The sequence below is a fragment of the Tiliqua scincoides genome, chromosome 1 (assembly GCF_035046505.1).
Source record: "Tiliqua scincoides isolate rTilSci1 chromosome 1, rTilSci1.hap2, whole genome shotgun sequence".
NCBI classification, from domain to species: domain Eukaryota; kingdom Metazoa; phylum Chordata; class Lepidosauria; order Squamata; family Scincidae; genus Tiliqua; species Tiliqua scincoides.
Genome location: NC_089821.1, coordinates 259281811 through 259302486, shown reverse-complemented (window position 1 = coordinate 259302486; position 20676 = coordinate 259281811). Strand labels below are relative to the sequence as shown.

Genomic DNA, 20676 nt, shown 5'->3' with positions numbered 1-20676 from the left:
AATCAGTCCCAGCTAGCCTAGCTCTCCTGCAACCCACAAATCTCGGGTTGGTGCAGCAACAGCAGAGAGCATGAGGAGAGGTGAGTTCCAGTCACTCCAGCTCTACTGCAGTCACCTACTCCACTGCTTTGTTCAGAAGCCTGTTGGTTTGCTCCTCCTTGCCCAATCTAAAATAGAGGTGACAAAGAGATAGCTCTGTATATCTGGTTTTATAGGCTATCAATAATCTGAATCTGGCTACTGCCAAGGCCAACAATGATACACTATCAGTATGCTTTGGGCTGCAGTACTGGCACTTTCTCTGCAAAGATAATATACGTGTTCCAGAGGGCTTGCGGGGCTTGTCTGAAGGAAGCAAGAACAAGAGTCTTTTGAACACTGTCAGATTTTGAAGACTTACAAATATATGGTGATATATGTTTGTAATGCATAGGATTGGTGATCGTGATCTCATCTAATATGCAGAGGACCAAGGGAATGAGACCAAAAAAGGTGACCCCCTAAACCTACAGAAACTAGTGTAAATGATGCACCTGGTGGGTGCACTTCATACTGCACTTGTGCGTATGTCTGTGAGGAAGTGGCTTCTGATGGGCTTTTTCGTATACAAGTTGATCATTGGCTAAGCTACTGAGATATCCTCTCTTGAACAAAGTAACCTTTGGAAGACCAAACACATCAGAATTCATTGGCATCCTACCAAGGAGAATGTACCGTTATTGACCAATCACTCTGACTCTAAAGGAAGGGCGTTAACTTGCAACCACATATCAGTCTGATTTGTGTGGTGCAGACCCCAGAAGGCTTGCACAATATACAGAGCTGAGCAAATTCATTTCTGTCCTCTGGAACACTTTGCTTAACAAATCTTAGAGGAGATGCTTGTTGTGAATGTAAAGAAATGGGTAGAAGAAAACAGAGCTGCTTTTCTGCCTCCAGTGTGCAATAAGCTTATGTAAGTAATGCTTCCATGGCAAGGAAGGGGTTGTAGAGTGTGTACTTTGCATGTTGAAGGTCCCACATTCAGTCCTTCAGGCCTCTGAAGTTCTGTAGTTGCTACCAGTGCAGTAGATAATGCTAAACTAGATGGACCAATGATCTGATTTGGTGTAAGACATCTTCATATGTCCATACTTAGCCCAATGTTCTGTGTAAAATTAAGATGTTATGAAAATGAAAGTAAATAAAATATATGCCTCCCAAAGGTCATTGAAGCCTGGCCATGGTCATCTTTTACAAGTCTGAAACAGGTCTAAATGCTATTTGCTCAGCTGGCTCAGCTGGTTAAGTATATGGCAGATTTTGATCCCTATTCAGAAACCCTTTGCTTTCAATATGATGTTTTTCCACAGTACAGAGGAGTAACAAGTCTTCAGGGACTTGTGCTACAAATCTCAAGTGAAGATGACTCTCATGAATGAGATGGTTTCAGTTCACCAATTGTCAAGGCTTCTCACGCCTCAAAACAATCTCCAGATTTACAAGGAGCAGGCAATAAAACTGGAAAACATACTTGACTTTTCCAGGTACCAAGAGGTGGGAATGAAATATTATAATTGAGGAAGGATGTCAGCAGTTTGGATAGTCTGGGGCAGATGCAGCCTATGGGTGTGATGCTCTGAATTCAAAAATTAAATAAAAGATTTCTCTGATACTTCAGGTTTTTGTTTCCCGCCTGGGTTCCTGGCAGTTATTAAAATGGGAAGTAGATAATCTCTTGATCCCAGTTGCGGATCGGGCCCCTGTGCCGCCCCAGGGTACAGGATTACCACGTGCCACCCCCGCCCCACCCCCAGAGAGGAGACTTACCTCTGTTATGGAGCCTCACATGATGTCTATGGATGCCCTGAAAGCCTTGTAAGGCCTCCGGAGGACCATTAAACTACTTCCATTTTCTGAAAACTGGAAGTATTGTTTAATGGCCCTCTAGAGGCCTCAGAAGTCTTTCAGAGCACGCATGGATGCATCGTGGAGCCTCCCCAGCCCTCAGAAGAGGCTCTCAGAAAAGGGACGGCCAAGGTGGCATGTGGGTGCTGCCCCCACAGGTCCCACAGGCATGGTGCCCTAGGGCTTTTGTCCCCCCAGCCCTCCCCTGAACTGCCACTGCTTGATCCACAGATGTCAGAGAAATAGATGCTTTTCATATAAGTCTGACCAGCAATAGAGGGACAGCTGGAGAGGAGAATTCTGCTCAGGGTGAGCGAACTATGGTTCACTCGGATACTGATCACCCACATTAGAATTCAACAGATACTCAACATTATTATATGAACAAGCTAAGATGCTTCTGCAATCAGGTCAAATAGACAAGGCAGTTGACTCAAGAACATACTTTATTTTCAAAGCAAATGAAAAGTTTGCTTTGGGGATTCTTGCAAGATTTAATGGAAGATTTAATTTACAGTACTGCTGTTGACAACTACAGGTGATACAAGTGCACATAAATCCTAAGCATCTCTAGAAACAATTGATCAAGTCCAAACAAAGCCTGTCATGTAGGAAAACTTGGAAACACGTCATTTAAAAATATTACTTAAGCAGTCAAAACACACAGATACTGTATGCAATTGGAAACAGCAGCTGAGTAAGATGACAAACACCAGTGGTAGGCGAAGAGGGTGACTAGGGGGGCTATGGGCTCCAGGTGCCAGGGTGCAGAAGGATGCCCATGGGGCGACACACTCCCCTTCCATGGCACTCCCAGTGTTTCTCAGGCTTGTTGCAGGGTGGGGGATGCCCACAGGCCAAGTTCATCAAATGGCAAGTGCCATGAATTGGGCCCAGCTGCCTTCCCTCAGCTCTGAAATGAGCTGTTCCAGAAGCGGGGAGGGAGTGGCAGGCACAGGCGTGGGTGATGCGGTCATGCCGGGGGGGGGTGACATTTCCATGCAACCACGTCGCCTGGCCCCAAGTGCCATTAGGCCCTGGGATGCTGCTGGCAAACTGGAAGCAGCAATATTTTGAAGCATTAATAATACTTTTTGGAAGTATTCATAATATTAATAACAATGTTTTGAAGTATTAATAATAAAAGTATTATTAATAAATAAAATAATATTAATAATAATATTATTAATAATAATAATAATTAATTAATTAATTAATAATATTAATTAATAATATTAATAATAAAAGTATTATTAATTGCTTCAGACTGCACGCATCAAGATCACACACAGATCAAGATCACACGCAGATCACACGCAGATCAAGATCACACGCAGCTATCAGGGTGCTGCCTGAGACACCGACCACTCGCTGGTGTGCAGCAGAGTAAAACTGCAAACAAAGCGACTGTATCACATGAAAAGGGAAGGAAGACCTCGCATTGATACGAGCAAGACCTGGGATCAGAGAAAAGTGGAGGAATTTGCACGAGCACTTGAGGAATCTCTTCCAGGCCCGGTCGATGCAAACGCATCCAACAGATGGGAACATTTCAAGAATACCATTTACAACAACGCCTTGTCCATATTCGGCAGGAAGACCAACAAGGCAGACTGGTTTGAAGCCCACTCTGAGGAGTTGACACCAGTCATTGAGGAAAAGAGGAGAGCTCAAGCAGCATACAAGGCCTGTCCCAGTGAGCGCAACCTGCAGGTCCTCCGAGGTGCTCGCAGCAAAGTCCAGCAGACTGCCAGGAGATGTGCTAACGACTACTGGCTCCAGCTCTGTTCCGAGATACAGATAGCAGCTGACACGGGCAACATCAAGGGGATGTATGATGGTATCAAGCAGGCCCTAGGTCCAACACAGAAGAAAATTGCCCCTCTGAAGTCTGCAACAGGCGAGGTCATCCAGGATCGGGCGCAGCAGATGGAACGCTGGGTGCAGCACTACTCTGAGCTATATTCCAGAGAAAATGTAGTCACCGAAGAAGCGCTGAACAACATTGAGTGCCTGCCTGTGCTGGAGGAGCTTGACAGTGAACCAACCCTAGAAGAACTTCACGTGGCCCTGGACTCCCTTGCCTTTGGCAAGGCACCTGGAAAAGACAGCATCCCTGCTGAAGTCCTAAAGTGCTGCAAAGAGATCATCATCACTGAGCTGCATGAAATCCTTTGTCTCTGCTGGAGAAAAGGTGGAGTACCTCAAGACATGAGGGATGCAAACATCATCACGCTGTACAAGAACAAAGGCGACAGGGGTGACTGCAACAACTACCGTGGCATCTCTCTCCTTAGCGTTGTAGGAAAGTTGTTTGCCCGAGTTGCACTAAAGAGGCTCCAGGTACTTGCAGAGAGCGTTTATCCAGAATCACAGTGTGGATTCCGAGCCAACAGGTCCACCACTGATATGGTATTCTCCCTTAGACAACTGCAGGAGAAATGCAGGGAATAACGACAGCCACTCTTTATAGCCTTCATAGATCTCACGAAGGCTTTCGACCTGGTCAGCAGGGATGGCCTCTTCAAGATTCTCCCCAAGATTGGATGTCCACCCAGGCTCCTCAGCATCATCAGATCCTTCCACAAGGACATGAAGGGCACTGTTGTCTTTGATGGCTCCACATCACACCCCTTTGACATCCGAAGCGGCGTGAAGCAGGGCTGTGTTCTTGCACCAACCTTGTTTGGAATCTTCTTCACTGTCCTGCTGAAGCAGGCGTTTGGAACTACAACAGAAGGCATCTATCTCCGGACCAGATCAGATGGAAAGCTCTTCAACCTCTCCAGACTGAGAGCAAAGTCCAAAGTCCAGCTGAAATGTCTGCGTGACTTCCTCTTTGCTGACGATGCAGCTATCATTACCCACTCTGCCAAAGATCTCCAGCAGCTCATGGATCGTTTTAGCAAGGCCTGCCAAGATTTTGGACTGACAATCAGCCTGAAGAAAACACAGGTCATGGTTCAGGATGTGGACTTACCTCCCTGCATTACAATCTCTGCACATGAACTGGAGGTTGTCCATGACTTTGTGTACCTTGGCTCAACGATCTCCGACACTCTTTCTCTCGATACCGAGCTAAACAAACGCATCGGTAAAGCAGCTACCACGTTTTCCAGACTCACAAAGAGAGTCTGGTCCAACAAGAAGCTGATGGAACATATCAAGATCCAGGTCTACAGAGCTTGCGTCCTGAGTACACTTCTGTACTGCAGCGAGTCATGGACTCTTCACTCACAACAGGAGAGGAAACTGAATGCTTTCCACATGCGCTGCCTCCGACGTATTCTCGGCATCACCTGGCAGGACAAAGTTTCAAACAACACAGTCCTGGAACGTGCTGGAATCCCTAGCATGTATGCACTACTGAAACAGAGACGCCTGCGTTGGCTCGGTCATGTCGTGAGAATGGATGATGGCCGGATCCCAAAGGATCTCCTCTATGGAGAACTCGTGCAAGGAAAGCGCCCTACAGGTAGACCACAGCTGCGATACAAGGACATCTGCAAGAGGGATCTGAAGGCCTTAGGAGTGGACCTCAACAAGTGGGAAACCCTGGCCTCTGAGCGGCCCGCTTGGAGGCAGGCTGTGCAACATGGCCTTTCCCAGTTTGAAGAGACACTTGGCCAACAGTCTGAGGCTAAGAGGCAAAGAAGGAAGGCCCATAGCCAGGGAGACAGGCCAGGGACAGACTGCACTTGCTCCTAGTGTGGAAGGGATTGTCACTCCCGAATTGGCCTTTTCAGCCACACTAGACGCTGTTCCAGAACCACCTTTCAGAGCGCGATACCATAGTCTTTCGAGACTGAAGGTTGCCAACTACATAACTATTAATTGCTTCAAAATATTGCTGTTTTCTGTTTGCCTTGCTACTATGCTGTTTCTGAGTCTCTGTTTATGTGTGTAAGAGAGACTATTTACTGCCCAAGGCAAAACTCAGAGTCTAATAAATTGTTTGTCAAAGGTCAGGCAGAAGGAACTGCTTCCAGAACAGCAACTATCAGGAAAACAGATGCTGTACCACTTGTGTCTCATGGCTCTAGTCCTGACTTCCTTTAAGTATGTTTGCAGAATTTTTAAATGAATAGGCTTCAGCCTTTAAGGCAGAACTGGCTGATACAGATCTGAAATCCTTAGCCTTATCTTCTCTGGGTAAACTGCACCATTGAAGAAATAGGTTTCAAATGAAAAGCTATTTCTTTTGTCACCGAGTACTAAATCATATGGAACAGAAGAATGCGGTGTACATGACCGCCTCAGACCACCAGTTTTGGGTGGACTAGATCATTGTCCTCGATTCTTCACCACAAGTTGGGTTCAGAGGTGATGGCAAAGGCCAATATTCCTTAGGGAAAAACATGCTGCCTGCATCTACCCTGAATGCAGTGAAACAGCAAATTGGTATTTTCCTGTTTGTAAAATGGAAATACAGCAAAACGAATTTAAAAGTGAAAATTACACTAGTTGGATTCCAGTTAGGATGTGGAATCTACATTTAGGAATGTGGTTATGGATAGCAGTCTCTCACTGCCACTGTGTAGTGACAAGATTAAAAGAACATGTGAACTAAATCTAACAACAACAACAAGTTTGATGCCAGTGGAAAGCTATAGGGCAGGATGGTGTTGCTTTATTGTGTGCTAAGCACAGGACTGGTGTCAGAAGCACTCTGGGCAAATGCTAAAGGCCCACTATCTCTTAGCTCAGCTGATGGGCTGATGCTTTTATTCCTTCCCTTTTGCATGGCTGGAGCACCTGCATGACCAGGCATTGAAGAAACTTAAATAGTGCTTGCACTTGTCTGTTTTCATCACTGCCACCCTCTCTCCTCTTTTTCGTCCTCCTCCTTTCTTGTATTTAATTATTTTGTCAATGAGTAAATTGCTGCTTGCCGCTTTGTTCAAAGAATGCACAGAGAATATAAATTTTTCTAAATGAACATCTGGCACACCTGGATACTTTTTCCTTTCCACAGGCACCGCCATCAGCTCAATGTAATGTTTGTTGGTGGACCAAACCAAAGGAAGGACTATCACATTGAAGAAGGAGAAGAGGTAACTTGAGGAAATCTCAGTCTAGTGACCTGAATTTATCTTAAAGTGTTATCTCCTTGAGCCCAACTTCTAAAAGGATTACAGCCTGCTGAGTGTTGCTGATGGTGTCCTTCCATAGTCCATGATTAGTGAATTATGGCATTTATTGAAACAGCACCATCAATGTGTGTGGCACTCTTCAGAAAAATCTTCAGCTGACCCCTTCTTCAAGGACCTTGGATTCTAAATTTAATTGTGACTTGTGTTGAAACTGATCAAATAAGGGCCCAAACCTAAGCCAGGGTAGCACTGGCAGCCAGCACGCTGCCCTCACAACTGCTGTCCACTTTGCTGACCTTTCGAAATGCACAAAGAGACAATCAGTCTCTCTCCAAGCACTTAGGCTTCACTAGGAGGCAGCAATCCCTCTCTTCACCAGGAGCCCCAGTGAGGGAGAATGAATGGGTGATAATCACTGCCATTTTGTCTTCTTTCATGTGCTCAGGGGGAAGGGAGGAGTGAAGCCTGGAGAGAGAATGATTGATGGATTGTCAACTGGCTGCCCTCTCTCGCTTTAACCAGGCTATTGTTAAATGACTGTTTTCCTTTAATTTAAAAGGTACTTCTTATCAGCTTTGAGAAAGAAAAATCTGAATCTCAAACATTGTTGATAATTCTCCATTTACCACTACCTGCACAGTTTGTGATGTATAAATTGACTTTATCCATTGAATAAAGTTCTCTCCAAAGTTCATCTTCTCTAAGACAGCAATCAAGAAAGTCCAACTCAAATTGTCAAACGCCTTCTCAAAGTCCAAAAAAATCAATGCTAATTGTTTCTCTATCCTTTTATCATAATATTCCAGCAAATCCAATACTATTCTAATATTATCACTCATGTGTCTTTTCGGTAAAAAACCACATTGATCTTCATGTATAAGATTTTGTAATATCTTCTTCATTCTGTTTGCTAAAATTGCTGTAAATATTTTACAATCATTATTCAACAAGGAAATAGGTCTGTAATTTTTTATATCCATCCAATCCTGTCCTTCTTTAGGAATCAAAGTTATATTTGCTGCCTTCCATGATTCTGGCATTTTCCCAGTCTGCAAAATATCATTCATCGTGTTAAGCAATGGTAAACTTACTTCTTCTTCTAAACATTTATAGAATCTACCTGTTAAACCATCTGGACCCGGAGCTTTATCTATATTAATCTTCTTTATTGCCTCTACTACTTCACACAGAGTTATTCTATTATTTAAAATTTCCCTTTGTTCTTCAGACACTTTTGGTAAATTTTGTTTATCCAAGTAGTTCTTTACTTCTACTTGATCTATTTGTTGACTTTTGTATAAATTAGCATAATAATTTGTAATTATTTTTTTTATATCCTCCTGATCAGTATACATTTTCCGCCTCCTGCAATTTTAAAATTACTCTCTTATTTCTCTGCTTCCTCAATTTGTAGGCCAACCATTTCCCTGGTTTATTGGCATGCTCAAAATATCTTTGCTTCACAAACTTTAATTTAATTTCCATTTGATTCACCATCATCAAAGATAATTGATGCTGTAAATCTTTTATTTGTTGTACTATTTTTTTTATCTCCTGGGACTTCTATTAACTCATATTCCTTCTTTTTAATTTCCTCCTCAATTTTCTGAAACTTAATTTGTCTCTCTTTTTTCCATTCTATACTTTTCTGAATAAAGTATCCTCTCATAAAGGCTTTACTAGCGTCCCAAACTATTCTCATTTCTGTTCCCTTATTTAAATTCAAATTAAAAAATTCCCTTAATTTCTGCTTAGCACCCTTTATTATAACCTCTTTTTGTAACAACAATTCATTCAATCTCCATCTATATGTTGATTCAAAAGGGAACACGACAAGGATGTCCATTGTCGCCACTTTTATTTATACTTGCCTTAGAAGTGTTATGTAGAGATATTAGACAAGATGAAAGACTACATGGTGCAAAGATTAAAAATGAATGTTTTAAATTAAGAGCATTTGCAGATGATATGGTTTTGATCTTAGAAAAACCTTTAAAAGACATAGAGTTGTTGATGGTTAAGTTGATGGTTAAGTTGAAGAAGTTTGAATCATTAGCAGGATTTAAGATAAATAAACAGAAAACTAAAATTTTATCTAAAAATATGAACGAACAAGACCAATCGAAGTTGATGAATAAGACTGGGTTCAAAGTGGAGAAGAAGATTAAGTATTTAGGTATTATTTTGACAAACACAAATTGTATGTTATTTCAAAATAATTATGTTAAAGTTTGGGGTGAAATCAAAAAAGATTTTGCAAGATGGGAAAGGTTGAAATTATCTTTTTTGGGAAGAATATATGTAATTAAAATGAATGTACTACCAAAAATGCTTTTTCTTTTCCAGAATATACCAATATTACTTTCTGATAAACCTTTTAAAGAGTGGCAGAAAGATGTGACAGGTTTTATATGGCAAGGGAAAAAACCAAGAGTGAAATTTAAGATTTTGCAAGATGCAAAAGAAAGAGGAGGTTTAGGACTGCCTGATCTGAAGACTTATTATGCATCATGTTGTTTTCTGTGGCTTAAAGAATGGATATTGTTGCAAAACAAAAAATTGTTGAAGTTAGAAGGATATGATTTAAGATTTGGTTGGCATGGATATCTTTGGTATGATAAGTTGAAAGTGAATATGGAATTCAAGAATCATTATGTTAGACATGCACTGTGGAAGATATGGAATCGTTATAAGAAAAGGTTTTACAACAAAATTCCACTCTTAGCTTCACCACAAGAAGCACATTTTGGTTTGGGAACTGTACCAGGAGATAAATGGTAATTGTATAAGAACTTATTGAAATGTAATCAAGGTCAATGTATTTTGAAGTCTAGAGAGGAATTGATTGTAGAGGGTTTTGACTGCCAATGGTTTATGTATTTACAATTATTAGAAAGATTTAAAATTGATAAAAAATTATATGGTTTTGAAGAGGGAGAGACAATATTGGAGAAACAATTAAGATCAGATGAGCAGGTAATATCTAAAATATATAAATTGCTTTTGAAGTTTGAAACAGAAGATGAACAGGTTAAGGAATGCATGATCCAGTGGGCAAAAAATGTGGGCTATGAACTTTCAATGGACAGATGGGAGAAATTATGGATAAAACAGACAAAATTTACTTTGAATGTTAACATTAAGGAAAATATATATAAGATGATTTATCGTTGGTATGTGACACCAAGTAAATTAGCCAAAATGTATGAAACTATGTCCAATAGTTGTTGGAAAGGTAAGAAACAAGAGGGAACATTTTACCACATGTGGTGGACGTGTTCAAAAGTTAAAAAGTATTGGTCACAAATTCACGCACAGATACAGTTGATCTTAAAAACAAATATACAATTGAAGCCAGAAGTATTTTTATTAGGTATGACAGATGAGTATGTGGAAAGAAAAAATGAAGTTTTTTTTTGTATATGATAAGCGCTGCCAGAATACTTTATGCTCAAAATTGGAAGACTATGAATATACCTTCGGTGGAGGAATGGTGGATAAGACTTATGGATTATGCGGAGATGGATAAATTAACAATTTTGCTTAGGGAGAATTCAACAGAAAACTTTTTTAAGAATTGGAGTCCAGTTATTGATTTTTTGAATCAGAGAGAGGATGGGGATTTGAGGTATTTTGGATTTGAAGATTGATTTTGAAGTATTAGTGGTATAGATTAATATTTGTTAATGTTTGGACTGTATGTATTTGGATTATAAGTATGGGAATGTTTTGGCTTCGCTCGTGCTGCTTTATTAGAATTTTGTTTATGTATGTATTTGTTTTTCTATTTTATGTTTATTATAGTTAAATAAATTTATTTATTTAACTATAATAAACATAAAATATATATTATATTATAGTATAATATAATATATATTTTATGTTTATTATAGTTAAATAAATAAATAAACAGGAAAAAAAGAGAGAAAGAAAAATCTGTGGATTCCCTCCCTCCATGAAAAATCCATGGATAATTAGGTTATACATGTAATCACTTGCATGACTGTCTCTCTACACAGTAAAAAGCAGGGTTTTTTTAAAATCTTCTCCAGGGATCAGAACATTCCTTCTGATTTGCAGTGGCCATTCAGTGTTGAGTCAAATCTGTGTATAAAAAATTAGTGTATAACAAGGTTGCACCTATATTTTCAGAGGCAACTTGTTAATTACCCAGGATGGTTGGTAGATGTTCCTTTAATGAAAGTTAACTGGAAAGCCATCAAGTTACATATAGGTGTAACTATAGATAGATAACAGGTAAGACAGGGGTCAGCAACCTATGACCCATGGGCTGGGTCTGGCCCTCCACCCAGAGTTATCAGGCCCTCACAGAACTTGGCGTGGAAGGAAAGACCTCTCATCCAGTTTACTGCATGCCAGACAGTGCATGGCACGCGACAAATTGGGCGGAAGGCTTCACCTCCCAAGCGGAGCTCTGCATAGCCACTTCCAGGAACTCTGCAACCCGGATGTTTGGTGATGATGTGATAATGTAAGGTGTGCCTCGACCCACACTTTTGCCCAAAAAGTTGAGACTCCTAAGGAAGAGAAAGAGGAGTGATGGAAGATTTGTTTGAGAAAGAACAAAAGGAGCAGTTTTTGTGAACAGAGTCAAAAAGAGAAGGAGGTAGAGCTGAGAGTTATCTGAAGGCTGGAAATCCCTTGGGGTAGAGAGGGCTTCTCTCTGGAGATCAGATGTGGGATCTCATGTGATCAGGTAGTTCACTTCTTGTTTGCTACAGCTCTACATGTATACTTGTAAATGAAGCAAATATTACAAATATGTCATAAGCCTCTCCTCTAAAGGAACTCCTCACCTTGAAGAAATGTGACACATGCAACATACCTATGCACTTTGAGATTTAGGGCGCAGTCCTAAACAACTTTCCAGCTCTGACCCAGCTGCAATGCAGACCCAAGGTAAGGTAACAAACATGCCCTTACCTTGAGGAGGCTTCCTTGACTGCCTCCCCACTGCAGGACGCAGTGCATGTCACATTGGCATAGCTATGTCAGTGCTGGAGAGTTGGTTAGGATTGCAGCCTTGGAAGTAGATATACAAAGACATTGTATTACAATTTTTTTGTATTGGCAACCTTCAGTCTCGAAAGACTATGGTATCGCGCTCTGAAAGGTGGTTCTGGAACAGCGTCCAGTGTGGCTGAAAAGGCCAATCCGGGAGCGACAATCCCTTCCACACCGGGAGCAAGTGCAGTCTGTCCCTGGTCTGTCTCCCTGGCCATGGGCCTTCCTTCTTTGCCTCTTAGCCTCAGACTGTTGGCAAAGTGTCTCTTCAAACTGGGAAAGGCCATGCTGCACAGCCTGCCTCCAAGCGGGCCGCTCAGAGGCCAGGGTTTCCCACCTGTTGAGGTCCATCCCTAAGGCCTTCAGATCCCTCTTGCAGATGTCCTTGTATCGCAGCTGTGGTCTACCTGTAGGGCGCTTTCCTTGCACGAGTTCTCTATACTTCAGTATTTTATTCTTATTTTTGTTAATTGCAATTTAAATATTCACTTACCAATCATGCTCTACTTCCATCATTGCAAGGAAATGTATTAGGATTACAAAACAAAAACACCCAAATCACACATTTTTAATTGTAGCACTAGAAGTAACAAGGAAACCTGTGAACTTTGCTTGTGGAAACAGCTGCCTAGGATGAAACATGAGATGTAGCTGGCTGGTCTGTGAGGCTTGGAAAGTTAAGTGCTGGCTTTGCTCAAAAAGAAAGGGTGAACAAATTATTATTATTATTATTATTATTAAAAAGAAGGGGTGAACAAATTTCACATGCAAATGAAGTTCAATATGACTTCTTGATTTCATGATTTATGATTACGACAGTTAAATCGCCAAATACAATCTATTTTGTTGTAGTGTTTTTTATTCATAGTTATAGCTGCATGGTCTTTAAATAGTTGAGACCCAGCAAAACATTTGCAATCTACAATTTATCTAGCTATTTTTAAACACCCATAGAATACAAGCATCTTAGATTTCGAACGGCTTACCCTGCAGTTTTCCTTTTGTCCAGTAGATGTCAATACATTACCTTATTCACCTTAACACATTCATTTGGAACAGTGATCGAAAGTTAAAGAGAGAACTAATAGCTATAGAAAGAATGAATCCCTTGATTGAATTAATTTTATCATGAACAGGTTAATCCTCATTAAATCTTCATAGATAGCAGAGTTTATTCAAAAATTGGGGTCAAACTACATTCAGTTTTGCCAGCAAAGCTATTCCAAGCTAGGCTTGAATAAGAATTTATGAGGCTGCAGTCCTATCCACACTTAACTGGAAGTAAGCCACATTTACTATAATAGAACTTAATTCTGAGTAGACAGGCATAAGATGAGATGGGGCCCTGAAGCTCATAAAACTGTTTATGAAACAAAAAGATAAACTTTTAAATACTCCAAATTCTTCTCTCAGATCAAAATCCAAGCCAGAGTAAAGTTCCTGGCTCCCCTCCCACCTACTATTCCCCTTCCTTTTACTCACCTGTCATGCAGTGAACAACAGCAAAAGCTAAAGCTTCTTAGTTGACCTTGGGCCAATCACTATCTGTCAGCCTATCCTACCTCATAGGGTTGTTGTGAGGATGAAAGGAAAGGGTTGAATCAGGAATTGAGCTCCTTGAAGGAAGGGTTGTAAAAAAATGTGAAAAAATAAATGGTGTACAGGGAGAGGAGGGAGATCTGTCCCTTTCAGTTTGTCTTTTCCCACTCTTGGAAATAACCCCAGCCCAGTGGCTATTGTGTGCTGGGGCACAAAGGCCAGGGTGCTATGGGAAATGTAGTTCTCCCAAGGGCTTCTACAACCAGGATTGATAGTTGGCATGGTAGGGTAGCACTTATGTCTTCCTTTGGAAATCATTTTTCTTCTCAGAATCTCTCCCTCTGAGCTGCTAGCCCCACATGGAGAAAGATACGTACTCATATCTTTTTTCCTGATGGGGCAAAACTGAGCTGTAAATCTGGACTTCACTAGTTTGAATCACGCCTCTGCCATGAACTCCTGGAGTAGACTTAGGCAAAGCCACTCAGCCCCAGATGCAAAATGGGCCTAGTTTGCCCACTGACCTGTCTGCTCTCCCCCAACCCAGAATGCACCAGAATGCCAAACCCCTGCGCCAGTGATGTGCAGTGATACACACATCAGTGCGCTGGCCTTGCCTCCTCCCAAGTTGGTGCAAATGTGCTTTATGGCATGTTTGTGATGGCCGGAGCCAGCACAAGGGATTTGTGCCGGCTCATGGGGGGTTAGGATTGTGCTGCCCGGCTTTTAATTTGAGGTCTATTAAATTGAGGGTTCACTGTATCAAACTGGGCAGATGTTCCTTTTGTGTACTGATCATAGCAGCCTTGATCATCCTTTTTTGGGGGGCAGAGGGGAAATGAAAGGCCTCAAAATCCCCAACAGACAGATACAATACCATGCTACCGACACATGGGAAATTACAAGCCAATTTAAAAAATACCCACTTATTGGACTTTCTTCAAAGTTACAAAAGGACACACTCTCAAAATACAGGAATTTTTGAGAAAAGTGTTCAGGATATAAACCTCAAGGGACCAGCTGCAGAGCTGGCAAACTTTGGTTGCATGCTGTGAACATGCTCAGGAAACCAGGTAAGATTTTAGAACACGAACACAGGCACAAATGCGGCATTAGACTTCATTTGGTTACACCAGGGGTCTCCAAACTTTTTGGCCAGAGAGCCACATCAAATATCTGGCATGGTGTTGAGGGCCAGAAAAAAAATTTAAATATAAAATTTATTTAAATAAATTAGAGATGGAACTTAGATGAGTGAATAAATGAATGAATGGGATCATTTGTTCAACCTCTCTGGCCCTTGAACACCCTCCAGACACAACCAAAGCATAGTTCCAGTCATGTTTGGCCAAGTGGGCCAGAGGTTTTCAGGGGACAAGAGGCTGGCCGCGGGCCAGATAGAGGCTCGCAGCGGGCCGCATCTGGCCCCCAGGCCGGGGTTTGGAGACCCCTGGATTATACAATCAGCAGTGTTACAGCTTGAAATGCATCCACCTAAGAATGAAAGACAGTGCATGTAATATGTATAATAGATGTTGGAACCTGCAACAAAGGTTATTGTGTATTCCTAGCCCTTAACAGTCACACCTCTGTTGGGGGGCGGGGGTTGCTCAGTTTCAAACAGAAGCCTTGCAGTGCTGTTGGGATCTCCTGGAGGAATGGCTGAAAGAAGGAGGAAGGAAACAGGGCACTTTTCTTTCCCACCATCCTGTAACCTCCCCCCCCCCCCCAAATGCTATAAAGCACTAAAGGGTTCAGGTTTGAACTGGCTGTCCCCCAGAAACCTCGCCATATTTCATGAGGATAGGAAGTTTTTAACCTCACGATGCATATCTGTCCATCCCTTAAAGCCCCCCCACCCCAAATACTAAAAGAGGCTCAAGTAACCCTATTCTTCCATCCATTACCCCTCTCCATACACGTACTGATATCCTCAGCACTCCATAGGTCCTGGAAGCATATAGACCCTTCTCAGGATGCTTTGTGTCTTTTAAAAAATATTATTTGGTACAATTATGCTACTGCAAACTCAGGATGTTGTCTGAATATATTGTATTTTATTTTGGGTGGTCACATTTCACTTCACACTGATAGATATGGGACCACCCAAGTTCAGTATTAGAGGCAGTGATCTTATTAAAAATAGGTGCTGCTTACATTCTTGCAATGAGAACAAGAGAAAACATTTTCTTTCACTCATACTAAATATCAACCATCAAAGATGCTTGAACATCACCCAAGCTGTGCTTCCTCTCCAGAAAGAGATTTGCTCTGTAAATTAACTTAGAGCTTGATATTTTGACACAAGATACAGAATATTCCAGCTCATTTTTCCGTTTAGAAAAGCACTGAACATTTCCAGTTTCCACTGTCTTCTTTTGAAATAGCACAGATGCATTAGATTTAAATGGATTCTACCTATATTCCATGTCCTTAATGGCCTCTGGAAACTGGTTTTGTGAGGGAACGTCTGGGGAACCAGCCATTGTAAAATGGCTGGGCACCTGCTTTTCTTATGTAGGAGGTCTCAGATTCAATTCCATGTATTAATCTAAAAAGGATCTCAGGTGGTGGAGAAAGAAACATTTCTGCCTGATTTCCTCACTGATTCACAGAGGGATGGATGGATGGATGGAGCTGCCTTACTTCCTTACTATGCTCCTTCCTTGCACAGTTCTTTTTCAAAAACAGGAAGTGCAGGACTTCTTGTTTTATTTAAAGGGACTGCACGAGGTAAGTGCGTAGGGAAGCAGATTGCCACTGCTCATGCCTGAAAAAGAATCACAGAAATGGTGATGACCAGTTTCCCTATTCACTCACCTCACTCCTTCCATGTAACGTCCCTTTAAATAAAAGAGGAAGTCCTATGCTTCCCATTTGGCAAAAGACCCCCAAAGGAACAAGCAAGGAGAGGCGGTAAAGAATTATTTAGGAGAGTGTGTATGTGCTTGGAGATACAATTATATATTATAAATCATGCCCTAAAGGTGTCTGTGGTTGGGTAACAAACCTACCCGCAGTGATCCTACTTGTTATCAGAGATGACTGTATGGGGAATATTGGATGTGTGAGCCCAGACCAGTGTTATATAAGGCATATGGATATGCATGTTTTAATGTAAGGTGTTTTTTTTTTTTTTTCTTCTGCAATATAGTTATTTTACCAACTGCAGGGAGATATGTGCCTGAAGATAATAGAAAATGGAGAAAAACACAAGGATGTCCACATTAAAGAAGGAGAGGTAAACTTCACCTTGTAAATGTAGGAAGAGTTGGGACATAATATGTATGCATGGAAGGGAGCTGCACCTACACCCTGAATTTTGTTCTTACTACCTGTAATGTTGATGCCCGAGGGGCAAAGGGGTGTCTGAGGACGTTGGGCGACATGGACACTGCAGTCACAGCCGGCCTCCAAGCTTACATGCCTGACCTTCACCTCTCTTCATTGTTGTCCTCTCTGGCAAAGCTTCCACGTGCCCTCCCTCCTTTCTGCCTGTGCCTCTCGGCCTATAAAGGTTCCAGTTGTAGGCAGAAGGAGGGAAATCACTGGGTTATCAAATATTTTACTTAAACCTTCAAAGTGGTTTAAGCGCAAATTATTCTGGTCAGCAAATAAGCACACTCAAGCAGTCTACTTAAAACTGTTATTAAAGATATTCCTTGCTAGGAAGTAGTGGAAACCTCCAGCCCAAGCTGGGGCACTCCAAAGAGCTTCCCAAAGCATTAGTGAGATCACATACATTTTAAGGCAGCAGAAAACAATAACGCTAACTAACTACTTACTAGTTAGTTGGATTGGTCCTCTAAGACCCACCATGCTGTCATTCAAACAGGCAGAGCATTCTGCTGCACTCCTGGCCAAGAACAGGCAACAATGGTTTCACTTTTCTCAACTATATACCTAAAGCCCTCTGGTCCCTTCCAGTCACTGAACCTTAATTGTTCCAAGTCATATTCTGCCCCTGGGTTACCATGGTATATAGCCCTCTCTTCTCAGGTGTCTGGCAAGACTCCAAAATGACAACACCTGATCTCTTTCCATGCACCCCTGCTCTCATCAGATAGTGGCCACTTGGCTGGTGACTCCTTTTGACTCTCTCTACTTTCCCAGACCAATGACTCTCCAAGCTGGCACCAAGCAACCCTAAACGGTCTGCTTTATTTCACAGACAGCCCAATCTTATTCAGAGCTGGTGCAGCAGAGCCACATGGCCTATGCTGCATCCAGTGCTGAAAGTGGGCAGCCTGGAGTTCTCCAAAAGGAACCATTTGTTCGCTTACCCCATGTTGAGCCCCAGCCTGCCCAACAGGTGCTACTCAGATCTGTGCCAGCTACACTGCTGGTTCATAGCCCTGTATTGGACTTTCATGCCTGGGATGTGGGTTAGTATACCACAAAGGCCTGTTCTGCCATTCCTCCCCCCCTCCTGGGCCTAAACCACTTCCTCCCTGCCCCCAAACATCCTCTCCCTCTCACTGGTCTGCTTTCCCACCACCCATTCCCTACCCCCTTGCAACCTGTAGTAGAACTCACCTTCCCCAGCACCCATTCAACTGGATTCAGTGCTGGTGGGACAACGCAGGCCTTCCAGCCTGTGTTTCTTACTCAAAAGTCATCACAAATGTGCTTCACAGCATATTTGTACCAGCTAGTACTGGTGCAGCCCTCTCTGCACAGGTGCTAGCCCACATTAGGATTGGGCTGTGAGAGGGCTAATTTCTGACTATTCATCTAATTAAAAAAATTTTCATACCTCCCTGCAATCCTGATCTCAGAGAAAGTAGGATTCCCACATCATACTTCCTGATACTCACTGGATACAGCAGTAGCCACTTTGGTACCCTTGCTGCAGCAGGCACCAGGAAATATGGGATTGGGCTGCCCATGTCTTATGATGGAACAGCAGCCACTAAATAGCAGCACATAGTTTACCAGTTGTAAATCTCAGTGCCTTGATTACAGGTCTAGACTGCTTTAACAATTAGCTGCTAGAGAAGTGGGCTTTTTGTTTGTTTGTTTCCATTTTCCCACAACATAGCAGCTGTTTTGCCTCCTAGCTTCAAGGGTTCTCATTTGCATCTCCACCCAACAATTGGCCCCAGCAAAATAAATTAGGTGAACACTGTGTCCTCCCACTGACTTCTACCAAGCCTTTGTGATAATGGAGAATTGCAGATGGATAATTATGTTAGAAATCCTCTTACGTTCACAGCAAGCTTTGCTTTAATTTGTGTTAGCAGAACCCAAATTATACTGTACAGACTTTCAGTGTGCTCCACGGAGAGCAAGGTTGACTTTTCATTTAATGGTGTCAAATTTTTTAAATTGGCAGAGGAAGTTGCATATGTACAAGTAGTAAGCTGGCCTACAGGGTTGGTGAAGGCTTCATTAACAGAGCGCCAACCTGGGAAAGGAAAATGAGAGCATTTATTTTGTTGTTTGCATTAAAGTGAGCATAGTTGCCAAAGAACACCTGGAAGCCAGCCGCAATTGAGGGAAAGCAGGAAGGGAAAGTCAAGGACAATTTGAAGGAGAGAGAAGGAAAAAATGAAACCTAGTGCCAATGTTTGGTTTATTGTTTCGACTTCCTTTTCTCTGGGCAGATGTTCCTCTTACCAGCCAGGATACCACACTCTCCTCAAAGATATGAAAATACTGTGGGATTGGTGATTGAGAGGAAAAGATTAAAGACAGAAACGGATGGGCTCAGGTGAAATACAATGAGAAAATGGAAATGCTTTTGCTCCTGGCTTGAAATGGCTTGAATGCCAAGAAGCCCAAAACCCTTAAATCTCCAGCATATTGCTAGATCTAGATGCATGGCTATATAAGCAATCATGATTAATTGGAATTAGCCTGCCTTCTCAGATTGCATGTGGGCCACAATCATATCACTCTGGTGCACACATGGGGCCTCGGCTGTACGTGTAAAATTGTATGTATACAATGACTCCTCATTGTATGCAATATTGGAAAAGCACCATGCGTTCCTCCTTCTGCTCATGGGGCTTTTCCTAACATTGATCTGAACCCCCGATTGCACAGACTCTCATGTAATCAAGATATTTTTATATTAATGGTGCTGGCTTGTGTCAACGGCCTTGTTATTTAATTTCTGACTTATTTTGGTTCTTGGTAAATTATTTGAGTAGTGGTGACAAATTCCTGCATTCATTATGTGCAGCCAGTTTTCCTCTGAAGACAGTGAAAAGCTGTCAAGGAGCACACAATTCAAGAGTAGTCATGGACAACTAATCATGCATAAACACCTTGGGCAACGGTTCCCAAATCTTTTCAACTGGCATCTCCCTTGACCGACTGGACCATTGGCCATGGATCCCCATTAGGGCTACAATCCTTTACATTGTATAGAGTGGCAGATTTTTCATGAGAATTCCACGGCTCCCCTGGCTAGTTTCTGCGGCTCCCTTGAGAGCCATGGTTCATAATTGGGGAACCACTGGCCTGGGGGCTTTGGATGTAGATACATTCCTTTTGGTCTCTAAAGTATATCCAGCTAGTGTGTAGGGCTTAGATAAGCATTGAAATGCTGATGGGGATGTGCATGCAGGCTGCTTATGTGTACAATGTTCCTTTTCTGGATCAAGGCGACTGATTTTCAAAGAGATGCAATTATATCCCTAAGAAATGTTAAATAAATAACATACATTGATGTTTGGTTACTCAGGTGCAAACACACACAATTCTCATATAGATAAGCTGTTATCCCAGCCAATTTTACCTGGGAGTAAGCTCCATTGTCTGTAAAGGGACTTGGTTCTGAATAGACATGCCTAGGATTGGGCTCATAGATTCTTTCATTCAAATTGCACGCAATTTATCATGCTCTAGTCCTGTCAGTTTAAGTGAATCGGCTATTGAGAATGTTTTATATTTTGTTAATTCAGTTTTTATGATTAGCAACTAAATTATATGAGGGTCTGGCAGTGTATTTGTCTTATAAGCTTGGTATCTGCCAAACCCCACTGAGAGCTTGCTTGAGGCTTTGCTATTTGAAATGTTTTTAGCTCCATCGGTAAAGATTGCTTAGAATCAAAACATGTGGGAATGAAGCAGCTCCAATCTCACCTACTGTTCTTCATTGAACCAGCATGTTCTGGCATTGTTG

General features: G+C 42.0%; 1 protein-coding gene across 1 annotated transcript in view; it reads left to right on the top strand.

Annotated features, from left to right (window-relative positions):
- Positions 1–869: 869 nt before the first annotated feature.
- The window catches only part of HAAO (3-hydroxyanthranilate 3,4-dioxygenase), a gene marked incomplete at its 5' end in the record, with an annotated part of 33205 nt that continues 13398 nt past the window's right edge, over positions 870–20676 (top strand). Inside the window, 4 exons of the mRNA XM_066623478.1 lie at positions 870–955; positions 6863–6941; positions 16699–16785; positions 19151–19257. Coding sequence (XP_066479575.1) covers positions 870–955; positions 6863–6941; positions 16699–16785; positions 19151–19257 — 359 coding nt within the window. The remainder of the gene's footprint in view (positions 956–6862; positions 6942–16698; positions 16786–19150; positions 19258–20676) is intronic.